The 22015-nt window shown below is 49.0% G+C and overlaps 1 protein-coding gene across 1 annotated transcript; it reads left to right on the plus strand.

The window, feature by feature from the left end:
* Positions 1 to 7026: 7026 nt before the first annotated feature.
* Positions 7027 to 7311, plus strand: KRP23_12375 (putative myosin light chain kinase; the record flags this gene model as incomplete). Its single annotated transcript, XM_067882986.1, has 1 exon — positions 7027 to 7311. One exon carries the CDS (start codon positions 7027 to 7029, stop codon positions 7309 to 7311), a length of 285 nt encoding a protein of 94 aa, XP_067739283.1.
* Positions 7312 to 22015: the final 14704 nt, after the last annotated feature.

The following is a 22015-nucleotide window of genomic DNA, read 5'->3' on the forward strand; positions in this document are numbered from 1 at the left end:
AGGTAGTCCGCGATGTGGAAGCGTGTAGGTGGTTAGACGCAAATTGCAAAGTGATATTAGTTGGTTAAGGCCCTGTGGCCGGCCGTCTGGGCAGTGCCCAAGGCGGTGCTAAAATGAATGAATTTGATTGGTCAATCCACTTCAAGTTGAAGTGGGTTGACGTGCGCTATACAAAAGTAAATGTGCACGACAGAGATCATGCACCACAGTGCATGGTCTTTACTTACCCACTTGTCTTTGCGTAATAGTGGATGTTGTAGTTTGGATATGCGGGCCTTGACGTGCTCGTCACGTCTCGGTCCTTACATCCTCCCGGGTTTGACTTCACGTTGACGGCGCTTGAAGTCGTCGACGAGAACTTTCCAGTGAGAGACGTGCTTGATGTCTTTCTCGAGTTCCCACGAAGATTCGTGGTCTGGGAGACCATGCCACTTGACAAGCCACTCAGTCTTGCGATTGAACTGACGCTTGCGTAGAAGTTTCTCGATAATGTGGAGGTCTTCTCCAGTGTCTTCATTCGTGATGATGCGAGATGCTTTCGGAAGAACACGAGTCTCAAACTTGTCCGGGTTGGAGACGTAATGGCTGAGAACGTCTACGTTGAAAGTAGGGTTCAGCGACTTCATACTGCGTGGCAAAATCAGACGAGCAGCGTTGTCGTTGATCATGCGCTTGATAACGAACGGACCAACTTTACGAGCGGCTAACTTTGCACGTTTGACGTCAATGTCTTTCGCAGCATGCTTGAGTGGAATACGGCGTGTATCCAGCATAACCAAATCTCCTTCCTTGAATTGCACATTGCTACGGTGTTGATCGTAGTACTTCTTTTGCGATGCTTGAGCCTTGAGTAGGTGCTCCTTGGCTTTGACAATAATCTTGTCACGTTCATCCTTGAAGCGGTTTGCATACTCAGACAGTCCTTGTTGTACTTGAACTGTGGTAGACAGCGTAGGAAAAGTTCCGAAGGGATTGCGTTCCTTACGCCCTGTGTCTACTTCAAATGGCGAAAGTCCTGTAGAGGCACTGACTAGCGTGGCATGAGCATACTCAATCGTTCCCAACTTGGCAGCCCAGTCATCACCATGATACGAGACCATGCAACGAAGTGCGTCTTCTAGTACCAGGTTTTGACGTTCAGTTTGGCCGTCAGCTTGAGCGCGGTACGACGTTGTCATATTCAATTGTATACCCATGACCTGCGCGAGAGATTTCCAAAATCGCGATGTGAATTTGGGATCACGATCACTGATGACCACTGCAGGCACTCCATGATGCCGAACGACGTTGTCGAAGAAATAATGAGCGATTTCTTTGGCATCATCGGTAGTGTGAACGGGACAGTAGATCGGACGCTTGGATAACTTGTCCACGATGGTCATGATAGCATCATAGCCATCTGATTCTGGCAATCCAGTAACGAAATCCATGGAGACGACTTCCCAACATTCCTTAGGAATCGGAATTGGAATCAGCTTGCCATTCTTCTTGGCGTTGCTGTGCTTCCAACGTGTGCATGTTTCACAACTTTGCACGTAATCAGAAACGTCTTCATGAAGCGACGCCCAGTAGTACCATTGCTTGATACGGAGGTACGTACGACGAATTCCTGGGTGCGCGGCAATACTGGAATCATGAAATTGCTCAATAATCTTCGTCCTTAGATGATTGCGCTGCGATTTCGGGACACAAAGTCTCATCACTTTGGACTCCTTGTTGTCCGTGAATTGCACATAAAGCAATTGATCCTTGAGTATGTATGGATCATGCGGACTACGACACTTGTCACGAAATCCGGGATCAGTGCGGTAGGCTTTGATGAACTCTTCTTTGAGATTCGAAGTCCATCCTAGCGAACTTGCATGTTGCATTTGCACAACTGATGTGGCAATTTCTGCATCTTGAACAGGAGTGTAGAGATAACCATCGGAAAGATCATGTAAGGCGATGTGACCAGTAGAAACATCCGCCATCTCCTCCCCCGAAAATTCAACAGGCGAGAGAGCTGCAGATATCATGGTCGTATTCACCTTCTGGGAGTCTCTATCATGTTGCTGTGCACGGTAGCGTGATCCAAAACTGGCACACTGCGGTGTACACGTATGAAAGCTGATCGTATTGATAGCGGAACGCGCAACACTCTGTGAGGCTGGAACCGTCGCGATTTGACTGTCTGGAGTCGATAGCGAAGCATTGACTGTGTGTAGATTGCTAATTACGCGAAAACTCGATGTCAGTTTATCACTTTCAGACTCACAATGATGAAAACTGATTGTGCAGACAAGAGGCGGAGCCAATTGTGGTGATATCAACGCAGTCGGAGTTGAATCCATTGGAGGACGGGACAGTGCATCAGCTACGACATTCATCGATCCTTTCAGGTGATGCAGGGTGAAGTCGAACTGAGCAAAGAAGGTCAAGAAGCGTGCAAGCTTCGAAGAAACCTTCGGGTGGTGTAACAACCACTGGCATGCACTGTTGTCCGTGTAGATGTCGAAATGACGACCATAGAGGTAATGACGCCATTTTTCCAGCGACAGCTTAATTGCATAGAGTTCCTTCTCGTGGGTAGGCCAATTTTGTTCATGCACACCCAACTTCTTGGAGAGGAAAGCTAACGGATGATCGTGTCCGTTGTGTTTTTGCGAAAGTACTCCACCCACACAATATCCTGAAGCATCGGTTGTCACGATGAACGGAAGAGAGAATTTCGGTAAAGTCAGGACTGGGGCGGATTGCAATGCTGATTTTAGCTTGCTGAAGGCGGTATCATGCTCTTCATTCCAATTCCAGGTATGGTCCTTCTTGACTAGAGGTCCAAACGGTAAGGCGATTGTCGCGTAGTTGTAAATGAAGCGACGGTAGTAGCCTGCTAGACCCAAAAAGCTTTGCAATTGCTTTTGGTTCATGGGAATTGGCCAATTGGCGATCACTTCAGTTTTCTTGGAATCCACCGCAATACCTTGACTTGACACGGTGTGGCCCAGGAACTGAACTTGATTCTGCCCAAAATGACACTTCGAACGATGACAGTACAGCTTCTCTCTGCGTAACACTTCGAAGAGCGTGCGGAGATGCTGCAGATGCTCCTTCATGTTCTTGGAAAATACACAAATGTCATCCAGATACACCACGATAAACGGATATTTGCCTAGTAGGACACGCATAAGACGTGACCAGACACCTGGCATTCCAGCAAGACCCATTGGCGCAACACACCACTGATAGGTCTCAGAATGAGTGCGGAACGCTGTGTACTGACGACTTTTCAAGGCAATCCTCATCTGATGGTAACCTTGCGCGAGATCCAAGACTGAGAAGATGATGCATCCATACATCTTGTCAAATGTTTCGTCAACTCTTGGGAGTGGAATTCTGGCGATGATCGTTTGCGAGTTGAGCCAACGATAATCAATCACCCAACGAATCGGTAACGTAGCATTTCCCGACCGTAGCCACTCAGCTCGAGAAAGTTGTTTCCCTGATTTCGGGTCTTTCTTCGGGATACCAAAGATGTTGGAGACCCAAGGTGAATCGGATAGTTCGATCCAACCTTTCTTCAACTTTTCTTCGACAAACAGATCAAGGGCATCTTGTTCTGTCTTCGAGAGCCGAAAAGGTGCGCGTGTGCTTGGCATAGCATCTGACTTCATGTTGAGCTCGAATTCCACGCGTCGATGAGGAGGTAACCCATCGGGTAAAACGTCTGGAAACACGTCAGCAAACTCATCAAGGAGAGGCACAATTTCTTGTGGTTCCTCCGTGACGGGTTGAGCTGGAGTAATTTTGACGCGGTAAATCTCATCGTAGTCATGGCGCTTGGCTTTGGCTTTGAACTCAGCACCAGATACTTCCACCTTGCGCAACACTGGCTTTATTCCTTGCGGTTTGAACTGCAGGTGATGAGTACGCCAATCAATAATTGGTTGGTACTTGGTAAACCAAGGTTTTCCGAGAATGACATCGTGTTCAGGACTCATAGACCATTCCAGGACCTCTAAGTCTCTGAATCGATAGCCATCCATCTCAATAGTGACCTTGCCCTTGTGAACGGCACGTTTTTTCGTTGTGCTTCCGTCAAATAAGGTGACTTGAGAGATCATGGTGTCAGGAATAGTATCCACCAATCCAGGACGAATGACATTGCATGTGGCTCCCGTGTCTAACATAATGGTAACACGTTTGCCTTCACACAGACCTGGCTTCCGAATCAACTCATTCGGAGCTGGTAGTGACTGGATGGTAGCAGCGTTGAGATCATTTATCTCAACAACTTCAACGGACTCTGGCTTTTCAGTGGCCAAAGTGTGAACAGCGAACTGACCACGCTTAGTGTTAGACGGAAAGCTGTTGTTCGCTCCATGATTCTGTCGATTTTGAAGCTTGAAGCACTGTTCAATCGTGTGACCAGGCTTCTTACAGTACCGACACTTCTTCGGGTTGCCACTGTTGCGGTTATTGTTCTGAACAGGGCGACGATAATTGTCACGGCGGGGGTTATGCACATGACCAGTGTCGATTTCCATAGGCTCAGGTTCATTGTCAGCAGGACGCTGTGGAGCCGTGTTGGAACGAGCGAATGACGTGGAGTTGGAACGTCCAAAAGATCTTGGAGGTGTCCAACGATTCTTCTGAAACGGACCAGCACGAAAGTGCGATCTGTCATACTCGAGTGCAATTGAGAGAGCCTCAGATACCGTCGTGCAACGACGATACTGAACTTCTTCTTTCGTGGGGCTAACAAGACCTCGAATGAAGTACGTGATCTTGTCAAGCTCACTCATGTCCTTGACTTGCATGATAGCAACGCGGAACCGAGAGATGTAGTCCTCCAAGCTAGAACAACGTTTTTGCTTGAGACTGTACAATCGATCTCGAAGACGCTCCTGAAGATCCGGAGGAACAAATTCCTTCGTGAGCTTCTGGATCAAGTCTTGGACGTCACTAATGGAATCCCTGCAAAGCATGTACCATGCAGCAGCATTTCCCCTGAAATTGGCAGTCATCATGGCAATGATGCGCTTACTCTGATTCTCATCTTGCCAATTAATGTTCTTCGCCTCAAAGTAATGAATAACTTGGTCGAAGTACAATTCAACCGAGTCACCCATGTTTCCATAGAAGCGAGGTAGGCTTATACCTTCAACTTTGACTTCCTTGCGTTGCGAAGTCAAAACGTCGATTAGTGCTTGTTGCTTCTGCACCATTTCGACCACAGACTGTGTCAGACGGTCAGCAGACCATCCGCTAGGATTTAACGAAGTCATGATAGTGTAACTTGAGCTAAAAGCTGATTAAAGTTACGCTACGAATGTACAGCTGCTAGCTACTAGAACTAGAGCTATAACGACACTGTCAACAGCTACTCGAAACGGGCGCGCTTGATGCTGATAACGCGATCAACGAAAGCACGAACTTCGGTGTCGATGCGGTTGACGCAGGTGTTCAAGTTGTCGACGGTCTCGTAGAGAAACAGTCCAAACTCAGTCTCGATAACACGGTCGAGGTGAGTTTCGAAAAACGGAAAGAAAACTTCACGGAGATGTTCCGTCAAGCAAGTAACCTCGTACTGCAAATGGATAGCAGCACGAACTGTGAAAGCGCGTTGAACGGCTTGTTCAATGGTGAGAATGCGACGATGTTGCTGATCTTCTTCCCACTCACGAGCAGTACGCTTAGGCATAGACTGGAAAAATACCCGAAGCTTACGCCAAAGCTTACTCGAAAATTACGCGAAAATTCAGGAAACGACTGAAAATTACGCGGATTCTCAAATTCGGAATTATACGGGTGCTGGGGTTTAGGCAACTACTGATTGGCTGAGCCAAAGTGCAATTACACTAAAACAATGCGAAAAAAAGTTTAAAACAACACTTAAACAACGCTACTTAGCGCTAATTCAAGCGTTGGCGCTTTGCCTTGTAATTGGATTTCTTCTGGCAGAAACCCTGAACAAGTAGCTCTTCCTTTTGAGCCTCTTCAAGTGCTCTTTTACGCGAGCTCTCCTTAAGTTCACGGTCGAATACAGTAGTGAGTGTGTTATGAATACGCACTACTTGTAAACTTAGGATACGGCAAGCTTCTCGATAAAGTATACGCTCGGACTTGGAGTGAAAACTCTTCTCCTGGTCTTGTAAGTGGTGAGTTAAGCTTGCAAGGCGATTAACTGAGTTTAATCCCTTAATACGAAGTCGATCTACTGCTTGTAGATTAGGGTCTGGGTTTGAGTTGAGGTTTTTACTTTTTTGGTTGTTCACCTTGGTCATACAAGGCCAAAGGTTTCCGCAATATACTAGGCTTACGTGCGGGAAGGTGACTAGTGAAGCGAAAAGCGTTAAACTAGTACAAATCCTTCGGATAACTAACCGTTAGCAAAAAGCGTGAGGCTAGTTAGCGTAATCGACTAGCGAAAAGCGTTAATGTCGATTATGCAAGACTTTATACGGCTAGCGAAAAGCGTTAATGCCGCTAAGTCAGAGAACACGTAGAGTAGCAGTATATGCGAAAGCAGTAACCCTAACCCGGATACTGTAGCAGTAGTCGAGCTGAAAGCCGAAGTAGCGAGTCGAGTCGGTCGATTGAAGATCTTCTGACCACTTGCCCGGCGAAAATGACCGTAAGTGCTACCAGATGTAAGGCTTGAGCTAGTAGAAGGCCGCGAGTGAAGGTAGTCCGCGATGTGGAAGCGTGTAGGTGGTTAGACGCAAATTGCAAAGTGATATTAGTTGGTTAAGGCCCTGTGGCCGGCCGTCTGGGCAGTGCCCAAGGCGGTGCTAAAATGAATGAATTTGATTGGTCAATCCACTTCAAGTTGAAGTGGGTTGACGTGCGCTATACAAAAGTAAATGTGCACGACAGAGATCATGCACCACAGTGCATGGTCTTTACTTACCCACTTGTCTTTGCGTAATAGTGGATGTTGTAGTTTGGATATGCGGGCCTTGACGTGCTCGTCACGTCTCGGTCCTTACACTAGCACTCGTGGGCTATGGTCGTGAGGCCGATATCTGGTCTCTCGGAGTCATCATGTATCTGCTGCTACGCGGCGAGCTTCCTTTCTACGGCAAGGCCAAGAGTGAAGTCATTCAGAAGACTCTGCACGCAGAAGTCAATCTTGAGACTGATGCAGCTTGGCGCAGCGTGTCCCCAGCAGGGAAGGCATTGCTGCGTGGTTTACTCACGAAAGACCCCGCACGCCGACTTACAGCTCAGGATGCGTTAGTGCACGACTGGTTCCTGGTCAAGTCGTCACTTAACAGCACCACTACCGGCGGTGGCCTGATGGCGGCACTGCAGAAAGACAGACATTAGCAAGCTTTAGTTAGCAGCATGACAAGCGATCGATTCTTCTTTGATAGTGATTTAAGATCATGTTAAGCTACCTGTGAACAGCCTTCTTTGCGTTTTGCAGACGAGTGAGGTGCATTTCTAGTGCGTTGGCTTGTGCTGACGCCGTAATGTTGGCCTGCAAGGTAACAAGAGCTGTAGCTCGACGTGCAGTCTGCTCGCTAATGGACGCAATGGAGTTCCTTCGAGGAATAGCCAAGTGTCCATTTGAAAGCGAAAGAGATCTTGCAAACGCTCCGGCATTATGAGGCGCCAAGCGTCGGTGGAGAGGTGAAAACACCACCGGCGGCTGTGGTATAGGACCGAGACCTTCACTACTCGAAGAGATTGCAAGCATCCGCAATGATGCAGACCGAGATCGTTGAATTGCAGGCTTCTTGGGTGAAGGAACCACCATAGGCAAAGTTGAAACTTCATCGACGAGCACTGGGGGATCTTCTACGGCTTTTACGGCTAACGATCGCGATGGTAATCTGCCCAGCTGCCACCTCTCATGCAGCAGCAGCACACTTGATAGTAAACCCACTGCAGTGCGATGGCGTCCGCAATACTTGCAATATGTCCCACCTGGCTCGACAGCACCGCAGTTTGCACATCTGAATCGTTCACGAAGCTTGCAAAGTACTTCACCAAACCAGACGCGAGTCAGATACCCACGTGCACGTCGTTGAATCACGATCGCCGCTGCACTGCGTTGACAGTTAATAGTCTCCTGGAGATTCTTTTGTCTTATCCTAGACGCCTGTACACTTGCAACGTGTCCACGAAACACGCGTTGCAGGAAAAGACAACTTCCAACGCGTCGCGCATGCCGAACTTCTGCAACGTGCTCTCGATAAACGCGTTGTATTTTTCTGGTAGCATCTTCCATCATTTTCAAGTTGTAAATCCGCACACGCCAGCGCGACTGAGCAAGTCTCAGCACAGCAAAACCAAAAGTCTCGTAAAGTCTTGCTAAGCCATCACGCAAGCGCCTTCGCTGTCGGATTTGGTCCTTTGCGCTGCTACAAAGCTTATATGCTCGGTAAAAAGCCAAAATGGTTTGTGCACAATTGCGACGTTGAGCTTCGATGTGTTTTTCCTTCGCGCAGGTGATGATTCTCGCCTCGCAGCGTTTCCGAAGAGTCCACCGTCGCACCCAACCCAGAAGCTTTTCGTGCGCGTTAACAATTGCTTGCTCCCTCTTCTGGCGACGAGTCTGGATACAATTTTCAAGCCACTCGTGTACAAGCTTTTGACTTTGGTCCTTTGCTTGCTGCTTTTGTTGCCTACGAAGCGTTGCAAATCTCTGTACAGCTTCCATTTGGCGCTTGCGATTGATACATCCTTGTAGTAGGTTATCCAGCCGAGTCTCATATTTCCCTAGCTCATTCAGATAACTCCAAATTGCTTGTCGCTTGGCATATCGAATGTAACTCTCTCTAATCACACACACCGCGGCGTGGCGTAGCTCCACACGTAGTCGCTGGACCTCTTGGAGGTGCAAAGTTTCTTGGCGTCTCAGCAGCCAAACCTGAACTTGACGCTGCAGAAATACCACTGCCAGCTCTCTTTTTCTTTCTGTCCGTGCTATACTGGGTGTAGATTGTTGCATGATCTTGCTACTCTCCTTGCCAAATTCTTCATCGTTGTTGTTTGTCACCAAGTCATTTGGAGGCAACGGATTAGCAGTCAGGTAGCGCTTCTTAGGCGAAATCTTGGCGTTGGGTGATCCCAGACGACCTGGAAAGCTGGATGAAGCCTTGCATGGAGCAGAAGGTACCACCGTCGAGCCGAACACGCTTGCTGGAGACCAGTCTGCGTACTCGGACATTTTGCTCTTGAATGAATATGCCCCCAAATAGCTCGCGGCCTGTGATTGGCTGGCAACTTCAACTTGACCTTGAAACGGTTTACAACATTCACATTGCTCTAAGTCTGGCCCTCTATAGAGCACAAGTGAGGAGGGGAGAAATATCTACCAGAGAGTTAGCGAGATAAATGCTCCGCCATCTACTATTGGAGTCTCAGCAGCACGTCATCATGAGCATTGAGGGATGACCAATGGAAAAATAACCTGGTTGAAGGTTGAAGACTGCACGGACTCTAATATGTGAAACAAGATGAGTACGTTCCTCTTCATGCGCTCGGCAACAGCGGTATATTTCAGGTTCAGATGCCCCACTGGTGTCTGACAAGTTCACAATTACTTCCGTTTTACTACACGCAGTAGGCATCGTACAATTCTTTTAGCTTATAAAACCTGAGCTTTTCTCAAAAAGAATACCGATTTGCCACCATAGTCTCGGAACGGGAGTACCTTCACAAAAAGAGAACCAGCACAGGAGAATGTTGGCCACATAGTTTGGTGACACTCGAGTTAGAATGAAGAGCAACAAGTCTAAGTCGTCGTAGAAGCACAACAAGTAGGCGACTTGCCTGTGACGACTGCATGAGGCAACAGCATGACCTGTGTAGTTTCAGGTATAAAAAAACAGCCACAGGTGAATAACTCCAGTTATCAAGCTCCATAACCGATCTGTAGATGACGATTCATCGGCGTGTTGTCGGCAGTATGGCCACCCACTCCGCAGGTTTTGCATACATGTAGACTTGTTAGTCTTGTTAGTCTCACCTGTGCTTGCCATGCGCCGCGTAACTCGGAGTCTAGCTGATTTGTAGTATGGGGCCGCTTTAATATCCTGCCCACTCGGTGGAGCGTCTCCAATTAAGCAGGATGAAAAGGGTGAAGCACTTATCTTTGCAAAGTTCGATCACGAAGTGCACAGAATATGTACCGGCAGGCCATTCTCATCTGGTCGAATCTCAAACAGGTGCACAACGTGTTGCTACGTTTACTTCTCGACTTCGCGTTGTAGCGCCAGGATATGATACGTAAGACAACGAATCATTCGATCGCACCACTGTGTATCCCGACACGATTCTTCTCTATCTCCTACAGCTTCTTCGCATGCGGGGTCAGGATTCGAATCTCTTTTGCCACGCAATCTTACTGCGGCGCTTGGTTAGTTTCTTCATCTCTTCTTCAGCTAGCTTGTAAACTGCGCTACACGGATCCGACTCACAAAACCCACTCTCCAGCAGCGCACTGTTATCACTTTCTACAAAGTTTGAGGTCCGCCATTTAAACAAAGGAAGGGTCCTTCGAGTGACGGGGTGGCTGGATTCACATTCCTCTTCGGTGAGGCCGTCTTGTTCTTCTGTAATATCCTCGACAAGATCACATTCATCAAAGCTTGATGCAACGTGGTCAATATAACTACGATCGTGAATTGGATCAATACATTGTCCGCGAATAAGACTGCCATCACATTAGGTTACGACATCCCCCCCCCCCCCCCGATGAGACGTACGTGGACATATTCGGATGAACAGTCCACACCGCCGGATCGATTTATTTAATATACCCCACAACACCCTCACCAAAATGGTATGTCATGGCTCGCAGAGTGCTTGCATACGCCTCGTGATTGTCAGCACCCTGAACTTCCCACACGGAGTTCTCAAACGCTTGAACTTCTACTTCATGTTGCAGATCATATGAGCTGTGCAGTATCGGATATTCAATCGTACACCTGTCATGTCGTAGAAGCGCTCTGTTGCTCCTATTATCTTGCCGCGATCACATACAATTGCACGGTCTTCAAGATGGATACGTGTATCGCGGCACAGCTCCAAGAACCATAGAATATTGGCTTCATTTTCTACAATCACCAATGCAGTAGCCAAGGCTACGTTTAGATTGTTCCCGTCTCGTCCTAACAGCGACAACTACACACCATTATACTTGGGATGCTTAGAATGTACACCGTCAAAACCCAACACGGTTAATATGCCCGACTGAGACGCGACGTTCACTCCAAAAGAAGCAAACCCAAGCAGGAATCGTTGGTGCTGATCTACCTCTAGTCAAACCGTGGTGACAGGATTGGAGTCGCTGATATCTGCTATCATGAAAGGCATTCTGCGAAATGATTTGATACACTCTCCATCGGCATCCTGCAGAATTTGCTCCTTTCCACGATACAACATTGACCTACTGTATCACCATTTTTTTTAGCGTCGCACCAAAACGTTTCACCCTAAAAAAAATCTGCCAGTCATTTGAATCGGCTGAGCTAACACGTAGGTAGAAGTAGGTAGAGCTTTGGGTAGCTCAGCTAGCACGAGAAGAGATCGCTCACTCCAAATGCACTCACTTTCCAAAACACCTCAAGCAGCAAAAGTGTCCTGCAACAAGCACCTCATTAGTGGGGAACGCAAAGATGCACGTTATAAACATACCAGGTACTTCTCCCACTCAAAGAGCAGTTTCTCCAAAGCATAGTCGCTCAAAACTCCAGAAATACGACGCAATATATCAGGTATCTGCGGGTGCTCGGGGTGAGACCATGTACCTGTGTATAGTTGATGAAACGTGCCTGACAACAACTAACTGGTGATTGAGAACACATTCGATAGTGAAGTCCAGACTAGTGTTTTTGATTAGCATTACTCTGAATCCGGTTTGTCGTCGCGTTTCCTGCAGAAAAGTATAAAGCTCGCTCACAATTGGTACACATATCGCAACAGGTGTGCCAATTTTTCATGAAACACGATAAAATAGCAGAATATTGACTGGTACAGTATTCCCGAAAGGCTGCAAGCTTTCGGTTTTAGCTTTTCTTACGGTAGGACTACACAACGATATCATCGGCGATAAGTATATATATAATTTGACGTGCAGTATTGACGGTGGTGCACGCCACCGTCATGCTGGCTACCCACTGAGGGTGTGATATGCCTCAGTTGATGACCAGCACGGATGCAAACGACGTGCTGTACACGTGGCAATCACTGTTGTCAACGCGCATCATCCTCCATATTATGAACCGTACTCGATCCGAGACGGCCTGCGCACCGCGTGGGAAAAAGAAGACTAAATGTATTTAGTGTTAGCTGCTCGACTCTCTCAACTCCAACCAACACTCACGGGTCAAACCCGCTATCAAATGCAACGGCCTGTCCTGCTGATTCATTCTAATAAGTTCTCACCGTTTGACAATCTTGCCATCCAGCTAGTTCCTCGCAGGCACGGACTCATGAGCTTCACTTGCCTCGCAGTCCCTTGACCGTATCTCCGATATGTATTTCAACACTCCACCCACTGAACGGCGTGACAAGGCGACTAAGAGGATGTGGCGCCTCGCTGCTGCCTTCGCTGAAGCAAAGCAGCTTTCGAAAACTGTCCACTACGTAAAATCCTTATCAATGACAGTGGAGGCGCTCATTTGCCAAGTCAGGTTCTTTTCTTTGACGAATCTAAAAACATCGATCCAGAGGAGGAGTTGTTTGGTCCAAAGATATAAAATCCAGGACTGGGATCTCTCAACCCATAAGACAGGTAACCAGCAGACTAATTGTTTCGATAATGGTGTCTATAAATATGTCACGCTTTCGGCCAGGCGGAATATAAAAACAAAGTCACGTACCTAGGTGGTAGCCTCTGTTGTTCGCCCCATTAGTCCAATCTAATACGAGACTGTCACCCCAGCGCGAAAAACATTCATTTTGTGTAGATGTCTGCACCGCTAAAAGAGTTGTAATATCACACTGGTCGTGCGCAACTAGCAGGCCATTTTCCTTCATACTTCACGAAGTTTTTCAAAATGTTGTTTAACCGCTTTTCTGTAGAAGAGGTGTGAAAAAATCGCCGGGGAAGATTCCTTATTTCCTGAGGTGTCACACTTCGACCTAATAATCGCGTCAGTCAGATTATAGTTTAATATGTAAATGGTTTGGAATGCAGTGACACTTATCAAGCTTATTACACAAATAGCTGTTGACATGTTTCGACCTTGTGTTGACTTTTTCCAGCAGAAAGATCTTTATTTTGTACTTCTTCATCCAGCGTTATTCAACTAGCTCCGAAGTACGACTGAAAAATCCTTTGCGTGCTGTTATGGTTGTGAATATGTCTCTACACTGTTATCATCCACACATGATTAACCTTTTGCGATCCACCTAGGTACACTATAGTATACAAACGTAAGTCATTTGATTGTAAAAGGGTGATTTTAGCGCTCTTTTCCAAATTCATGGTACTTGCATTGTCTATCTCATGTAACAAATCAGCTTAAATGATTTGTTGATAGCGCCTGATACATGTTTCCATCACGCAACCGGAATTGAGACAAACAGGAAGTGCATTGCAGTGGGTCGAAGGGCGCGGTGAACGGCCCCATGATGGTGATGTTAATTTGTTCGCCGAGTGTTTGACTCTCTGCGTTGCACTATTCGTATTGAGAGCCCTGTTGACGCCTTCGCTGATTGTCGAGGATACTCGGCGAAGAAGTTGGAGGCCCAGCGTCCGAGAAGTTTGATTGAGAGTCTGTCAGCTCGCCCAGCGACAAATGCAGTGGCTCCGCCGATACGGATTGAGTGCGTTGAATATCTTTCTGCGGGTACCCCTGCCAGCCGTGCTGTTCGTTTGGTTTCTCGGGCCACGACTTGGGATGTGAGGTCTCCGCACAGATGTACTTCCGATCGAAGCTGTAGTTCTTGGCGAACTTTCTTCATGTGGCACAGGCCCTGCAATGGCCATATACTGCGGTCACTTGAGGCGTGTATGGCCCTCCAAGAACAACGCCCGTATTGGTCATTTTTGGCGCCCTCAAAGCCGATTGTGCCCGATGTTGCGAACTGAGAGTTGGCTGGCTTGCCGTCCGAGAAGAATGCGTTGCGATTCTTGAGGCAGTAGAAATGCTGTTTGTTTCCGATCATTATGTATTCCGACCTTTTGAGCATGAAGAAGTAGCCGATTAGTACACTGCCCCATAGTAGTCCGAGAAAAATCGAGGTCGCGGCGGAGAAGGCGCAGAAATGGCGTGGTAATGGGTTGTTTCTTTTGTCTTGGGGAAGATAGACGTTTGATACCTTGAAGGAGGAGGGTGAACCTCGGAGTCGTTGGTAACAGCAGATTGCGATAGTAGCGGTGGAACCACTTGATGCTAGCGACCTCAGCATTATCGTACTATGTTGATTTCCTTTGTTACCCTTGTCCGTCTTGGCAGACGACAGGTAGTGTTGTCATCAGGTCCATCACCGTGTACTCGGACACGACCCCATACAGCCATTCATCGACACTGTCTCTCCTCCCCCTCTTCGTCTGGTCCAACGACCTTGACGGTAGCCATGCCCTCTTCACCAGCGACCAGTTCGATGTACTGGAAATCAGAGAGCTCGTCCACTTTGGTCGGCCCTGCGAAGGCTAGATCACCGGGAACAGGAAACACCATCTTGGGGACGTAATGCGAAGGGGAGGTAGGGGGGGGGGGGTTCTTGGTTGGTCGACTTTATCGAGGGAATGTGAAAAGGCGAATGAGCTCTGCCTTCTCCCTCGTCTAACTAGCACTACTGTGGTCTAAACCTGAACTGCACCATTGCATCCTGGGATGTCCTTGAATCCTAATTCTTCTGGAAATAACAATGTCCACAACGGATGCTTCACCAATCTTACTTGGTTTTAGCATGGTGGGATAATTACTGATCGTACCGTTTATGATATGTTATATTATACGGTACCGGTATATACAAAGTGAACTGTGTGTAAAAGGGCGAAAAAGACGCCCGTTGAGATGGTGGTTTCGTACCGTGTTTTGAAAAATAGCTTAAAGGGCGAGAAATGCGCCCTTGTATCACGAAAGGGTTAATAATTATATCAAAGCTAGTAGCCACTATTGAAAAACAGTTACCTGATTGCTGAGTTCAGTTTGGTTGTTTCCCCCAGAAGTGATATCTACAGTAGCTGTGAACAGAGCAACATAATTAGTGCACCGAACCTTCGATCTCCTTTTACCCAAGCCTCTTGACTTTTGAAGAGGTCCGTGAGCACATCGAAACGTCCTGAAATACTATTTTACATCTTCTGGAAATGGCGTCACGTTGCTCGTTCTAAAACAACAGCGGCTAGTCAGGAGGAAGTATGCTCAGTATACCTCTTTGGAGGTACTTGTTGTATTGGGCACGTGTACAGGCGTCTCGGATCTGAAAGTGCACAACACATTTTCTCTCACTTTTTTTAGAGCACTCGTCAGTGGCAAACACTCAGTGAGATAATTCAGGCTTCTTATTCTGGATTTGTGGACGCTTCTCGGCAATCTGCTGACGAATGGCTGTTGTTTTAGACATCCTTCGGCTTGACTGGTAATTTATGCCATTTTCTTCATTGTCGAACCGATTCTTCTTTCGGTTAGATAGTAAGTTGACGAACGGAGACTTACGGTGCCTAAATATGTGGCCATATCACATCGCGCTTTAGAATATACTATCAATCGTTTGAAATGCGTCAGGACTAGGTCCAACCATGTTTATCTGCGGAAAGAACAGGTACACAGCTCGTTGTTAAGTCGGCGTCGTTACTTCCGTCTACGTTGGCATATTAGCTTCCTCTTGTAGCTCTCGGAAGTCCTGGTGCGGGGCAGCCTCTATTGGACGGGAGCCACACAGCACCTTTCGACTGAGGAAATGCTAGGAGTTTACAAACTCCAGGTGAACAGTAGTTCACTGGTTCCCGGTCTTGGAGGAAGGTTGCCTTGAACAATGTAGATTATAGACTGATATATTTATAGTTATCTAGAAAGCGTCCTGCATTACACCTCCTAAGTCAACTATAGTTTCTCCTATATATTTTAGAGCAGCGTTGGTGTCCAGGCATTTCCCAACTTTTTCAAAAATACTAATAGAACCGGTGCAATTTAAATTAATCGCACACAAAATTAATCTTGCTTTCTTGCCTCTTAGCGTACAAGGAAAAGAATACTACCTAGCGTAACGGGAAGTGGTCGTCTAACACAGTTCCGTATGTTGTTCATATAAATCCCTTCTTCTTTGGGTAACCAGCAAGTGCGCAAAAGAGTACGCATGGAAGAGCTAGATTCATGGACATGTCGTTTCTAAATGCCGTAATTGTAGTTTTATACCTGGACATTTCCAGGTTTCTCCTAGGTATACAATACGTCGTCTTTTATTTATACGTGGGTGGCTGTGACCCACCATCGACGTGTGAGAGATGTTGCACACGCCATATGTGACATGGTAGTGGTGTTGGATACACCATGTATCCAACTCGGAAAAGTGACGGGCACTCTTCTGTAACCCCGTTAGGTCTTCCCCCACTTCGCGTCGATCTTCTTGACCAATCAGAGCGAATGGGGAGTTTCTCACACTTTTCTCACTCAGTCGAAACCATTGCCAAGCAGCCGATCCTTTCCGGTCGCGCTCGCCGCTCTCTCGGAGCACTTGAACGTTCCCAAACGTGCTCCATGGCCTCCACGTCAACTTGGCAAGGTGTCCCAGGGGAAGAAACCTTGCAACGGGAAAGCGTCCAAAACAAAGCCTACAAGGGTGAATACTAAATCTGCCAAGCCTCGTGGAAGGACTCTGCATTAAAGGAAGCCGTGAATACGGCTTCCAAGGCGATTAATTCGCCTGGTCAGGTATCCGCGTCTACGACACGCACTCACGACGCCGCGACTCGCCCAATGTGCCACCGGACGACCGTCCAAGCCCTCGGTTTGTACATAAGGCGCTTCTGAGGACAAGGTCTCTATCCATGGAGACCATGAAGGAGATGGAGACAGCGAGTCCAAGCCTCCTGCGGATGCCGTGTCCACAAATGACGACTCCGTGAGTGGCCAGAAAGTCTGTTACGCCAAGACAGCGCCGCTAACCCAGCGCTGGTCGCTCGGCTAGGGCCTTCAGCGAGTCCGTGATACCAAGCGCAAAGAGACCGGCTCTAAGAAGCGCGTCGCATCTCGTTCTCCTCCCAAGGGCCATGCAATAATACTGTATGACCTCAAGGTTCTGTTTGGTTTCTCTGAGCCAGAGGAGGAGGAGGAGCAGGCACATGTGCCCGAGTACGTCACCAATGCACTTGACGGCCAGCAAGAGCGCCTCCAGGAGGCCCGGATGCGCCAACACATCACCCCCACCAGTACCAAAGCCAGCGCCTGGTGGCACCGCTTAAGAAGGGGAGGAGCCCAAGCACCCCAGAGACTATTTCGCGCCAGATGAGAACACATGTTCTCCGTTGTTCCTGGAAAAACTCAGCGCCCCTCGTAACCTCATCGCTCAATAAACTCAATGTGGATCGCTGGCTGTATCGCATTCTGGAACAGCTCAACCTCCGTATTCAGTTTACCCATCTCTTGAGTGAGCTAAATATCTACTCCGAGATGGAAGGACTGAGGCATGAAGCTGAGTCCCGCGCTCATGACGAGCGCGGGTACGGTGTTCATGCGTAGGCCACCGTACCCTGTCCGTCGGCTACGAACTCACGAACTACATACGAAGCTGCCGCCAATTCTGTTCCCAGATCGCGACAGTCTTCGGGCGGTCAGCCTGGAGCCGCTCGAACGACTCCCATGAGTTAAAATCACCACTCCACCAAGAGCTGGTGGTTTCCCTGGGGCGCCGCTTATGGAGGACGCGCTCCACGTGGTAGTGTATTTCTCCCTTACGACCGAGGACACCCAGAGGAGGCTTCGCCCGACTACGAGTACGAGGCTTCACCACAGCGCGAGGCTCGATCTCTCTATCAATCCGTACTGCTCCAGCAGCAGGTGATCCATGGTCTCCGTGATCGAGTGTACACTCTGGAGATCGCATTGGGTCTTGGACCTGGTGGGCCGGCTGCCGCTCAGTCAGGCAAGCCAGTGTCTCTTCTCTCCTTCATGGGGACGTGACCCGACGGTACCAAGAGCGAATCTCCACTCCTGAGTCGATCGTCGCGCGTCGTTGTACGACGTCGACCGTCTTTGCGGCGAAGTGGCTCACCTCCGTTCTGAACTCCAGAACCGGCCGAACTATCCGATCTGTCGAGAGGTGCCGCCCTATGCGTACTCTCAGCCGTACCATTACGGCTCCTACCCGTACGGCAGGTGTCTTCGAGTCAGCAGGTTTACGCCTACGGCCAACCCCCTTGCGCCGACTTCCGTGTGGCAGACACCACAGCAGATGGCGCGCGCTCGATTCAAGGTGGTGAACTCGCCATATCAGGATCTTCTTTCGCTTTCTGCGGGGGATCAGAAGCATGCGGGTCATGGTAACGCTTCAGACGACTCACACAAAAAACCGGATGGGTCGTCATCGACTTAGACAAGTCGTTCGCGTAGGCGAAGTCATGGCTGCTTGTCGACTCAAGGCGACAACTGCTTCTTTAGAGAAGCCGGTGTCACCTCTGATGACTGGGAGGAAAGAGCTTTCCGAGCCCCCCCCCGCGCCACTTACAACCGAAGACGCGGTGCCACCACGGAGAGTGAGTGGCACCGGGGGGTTCCGAAGCCCCTTGAGGTAGCACGGGGTGAGCCTCGTCGACGCGTACACCGTGTTGTTGAGTGCAAACTCAACCATCGACAACTAGCCGACCATGTGCGGGGAGGTTTCGCACATGTGTAGTGTCTTTGAGCCCGCGATTGATGTACTCTGTCTGGCCATCCGTCTGTCGGTGATCGACCGTGAACATGAGCAGCCGCATTCCAGGCAGTTGGAACAGCGTTCTTCAAAACCGCAGACGTGAACCTTGGGTCACGGTCTGAGACAATAGTTTCCGGAAGGCCATGATAGAGGAAGACGCCATCCAGGACCAGCCTTGGAGTCTGTTCCCCAGTGACTAAGTCAGCTACCCGAGCGAGGTGTACCATCTTGCTCAAACGGCAGACAAACACCAGGACGCCGGTGTTGGTTTGGGCATCATCGGGTAGTCCAAAGACGAAGTCGGAAGTCAATGAATTCCATCAGTCTTCCGGGACTGATAGGCTGTGTAAAGGAGCTGAGGCATCCCCAACAGGTTTCACACGCTGGCATGGCTTGCAGGTCTTCACATACATGTAAATCCACTTGTACATGTGGGCCCGCCAGAAGACCTGGAAGATCGACAAGAAGGTCTTTTCGGCCCAGATGGCCTCCCGATGGCGCATCGTAAAACCCATGCACCAACAGGGTGATCGTCGTCGGTAGGAATGATGACAGGCGGAGCGTCGAGCTTGTCGATCGTGTACATCAGTAGAGCATCGTCCAGTGCGTAGCGCGTGGTGTGCGCACGCGTTGGACGGGTCAGCTTCACCAGCCCCTCCGCGGAGAGATTGCGGAAGTGCGTCATGATCGAGGCGTAAAACAAACCCGCTCCGTACGCATTAGTCATCTGTTGATTGAGGGGCAGCACCGGACTCGGTGATGCAGAGCACCTTGCATACCCCGCAATTCTCGTCGTCCCCGTCATCAGGATCTCCTGATGACGCCCTAGGCGCCGGGGGGCATAGTCTGGGCGCCGTGAGAGCGCGTCAGGAATGTTGTTCTTGCATGGCTTGTAGTACACGACCAAGCTGTACTCCGTGAAGGGGGGCATCCCGCCATTCGTTGGGATAGATGGGAGCTCGTCCGCAACGACGTGTGATCTGTATACACCGCAAAGGTTTGTACGCCCAGGAGGTATACTCTGAATTTAATCATATAGTAGCGCCTCGCGAGAAGCTCCTTGGCGTGCATCGGGTAAATCTTCTCTGTCGGCTTCATCTGTCGCGACTATTAGCTCACGACGCGCTCGTGACCCTCATCGTCGAATTGCACGAGTACGTAACCGATCGCAAAATTGCTTTCGTCGCACACGACGTGGAATGGTCGTAATGTATCCGGGATCATCAAGACGGGAGCCGAGGCAAGGGTCTTCTACGCACCAGAGAACGCGTCCTGGTGTTCAGAACGCCAGACCCAAGCAGCGGCTTTTTTCAGTAATGACGAGAGGGGTTGAATGTGCCCTGCATAATCCTTCGTGTACTTGTGAAGATAGTTGACGAGGTCCAACGATTCACGCAGCTTGGTTGGAATCTTGGACGTCGGCCAAGAGCAAATCGAAGACACCTTCTCTGGGTCGGTGTGAACGCCATCTTTGCTGACATAGCCGCCAAGCACCGAAATCTCCGGGGTACAGAATACACACTTCTTTAGATTCACGTACAGCTTCTTCTCGCGCGTCGCTTGGAAGACTTGCCTCGCGTGACGAAGATGGACGTCGCTGAGTTCTTTCTCAGCGCGGCTGTGCATAACGATGCCATCGAAATAGCTCGGCGCGAAGTTGTCGAGCGGCCGACGGACTTGAGACACCATCCGATTGAATGTCGCGGGTGCGTTTTTCCGGCCCTGTGTCATTACGATCCACTCCAAGGATATGCCGCTCAGAGGGCTCACTGCCGCCAGAGGCAGAGGAACATCGGAGTTCTTCATGAGGGTCTGATTGAAATCGTCTGTCAGATTGATGGCGCTGTAGATGACACTGCACGACATGGAATCCACCACCATGTCCTTTCTCAGGATAAGTGTTTGAGCGGAGATGGTGGCATCGTTTAGCTTGTTGAAGGCGTGACCAATGCGCCACCCATCGGTCGCCTTCTTCATGCAAAAGGTCGGGCTCGAATGTGGCGAAGTGCTTTCGCGCACGTGACCTGCTGTGCGGCAGCCCTCGAAGAAGTCATCGATCACCTGGTCTTGGTTCCGCAGCCGAGGCCACTTTTATGTTAGGCAGTATTTCGCGCCGGGCACGAGGTCGATCTCGTGTGGAACACCTCGCTCCGCAGGCAATTTCGCTGTGATCTTATCAGAGAAGACGTCTTCGTACTCGCGTACAAGCGAGTACACAGAGTTATCGGAGACCTGGAGCGCTTTCCATGATTGCACTACAAAGCGTTATACACGAGCTGACTTGGGTTCAGCAGCGTTCTCCCTGGCTTTGCCGGTCAGTCGCAAAAGCAGAAAGTACCGCGCGCCCTGTTCAACTGGAGATCGACAAATTTCGTCGAGAGTGATAACAACATCATGTTGACGAACGGCCTCCGAAATGCAACACCTTTTGGAATCCTTCAGCAGGCAATGAGGGCTATGATGACTAGTGCTACCCCCAGGCGTCATTTGGCTACAACATAGGCCGATCCCACGCATACGTACACTCATAAGGCAAGGCAACTCCGCCTGGAAGAGCTTAAAGAAGCGGGGGCATATAATGTTGAGGAAAGTGCCCCAAGTATATATACTACAAGTCGCAGGGAGTTTGGATTGAGGCGTGAAGTTGATGTGAAGTGTATGTCTTGCTCAAGCAAGGCATTCGTTCACTAAAACAATCCCATGTCGCCACCGTACCGCGTCTCTTCGTGCGGCTGGACAACCTCAAAGATAAGATTAGATCTTCTTCACCGCGTATAACGTGAGTACGTACAAGTCATCGTTAGATACCATGAGTGTCAGGATGGTTGACGATGGCGTTGTCGTTACCGATCACACGATTCTCCCATCACTTTTATATCGACACGCAGGACGGCCGAAGACAAGGAGATATGCAAGCGATGGCGAGTCAAACAGTGGCAAGATTTACAAGTGCCGAATATGCAATAAGCAACGGGGATATAATATTGCAACTTACCCATACTATTAACTAGGCGTACGAAATCCCGGCAGTTGTGTTGATCGAACAGTTCTTACAGCCCATCAAGTATAACACGAAGACTGCGCTGTCGATACCATCGGTGAGTATTTGAACACAAACGGAGCTATACATCACACGGTCTAGTCAACTGGAGAAAGCAGATACAACAGATACGACTCAGTTCACAGGACAATAGCTGAGATCACCGACGGCTTA

Source organism: Phytophthora ramorum (assembly GCF_020800215.1).
Source record: "Phytophthora ramorum isolate Pr-102 chromosome Unknown Phyram_PR-102_s0015, whole genome shotgun sequence".
In the NCBI taxonomy this organism is placed as follows: Eukaryota; Oomycota; class Peronosporomycetes; order Peronosporales; family Peronosporaceae; genus Phytophthora; species Phytophthora ramorum.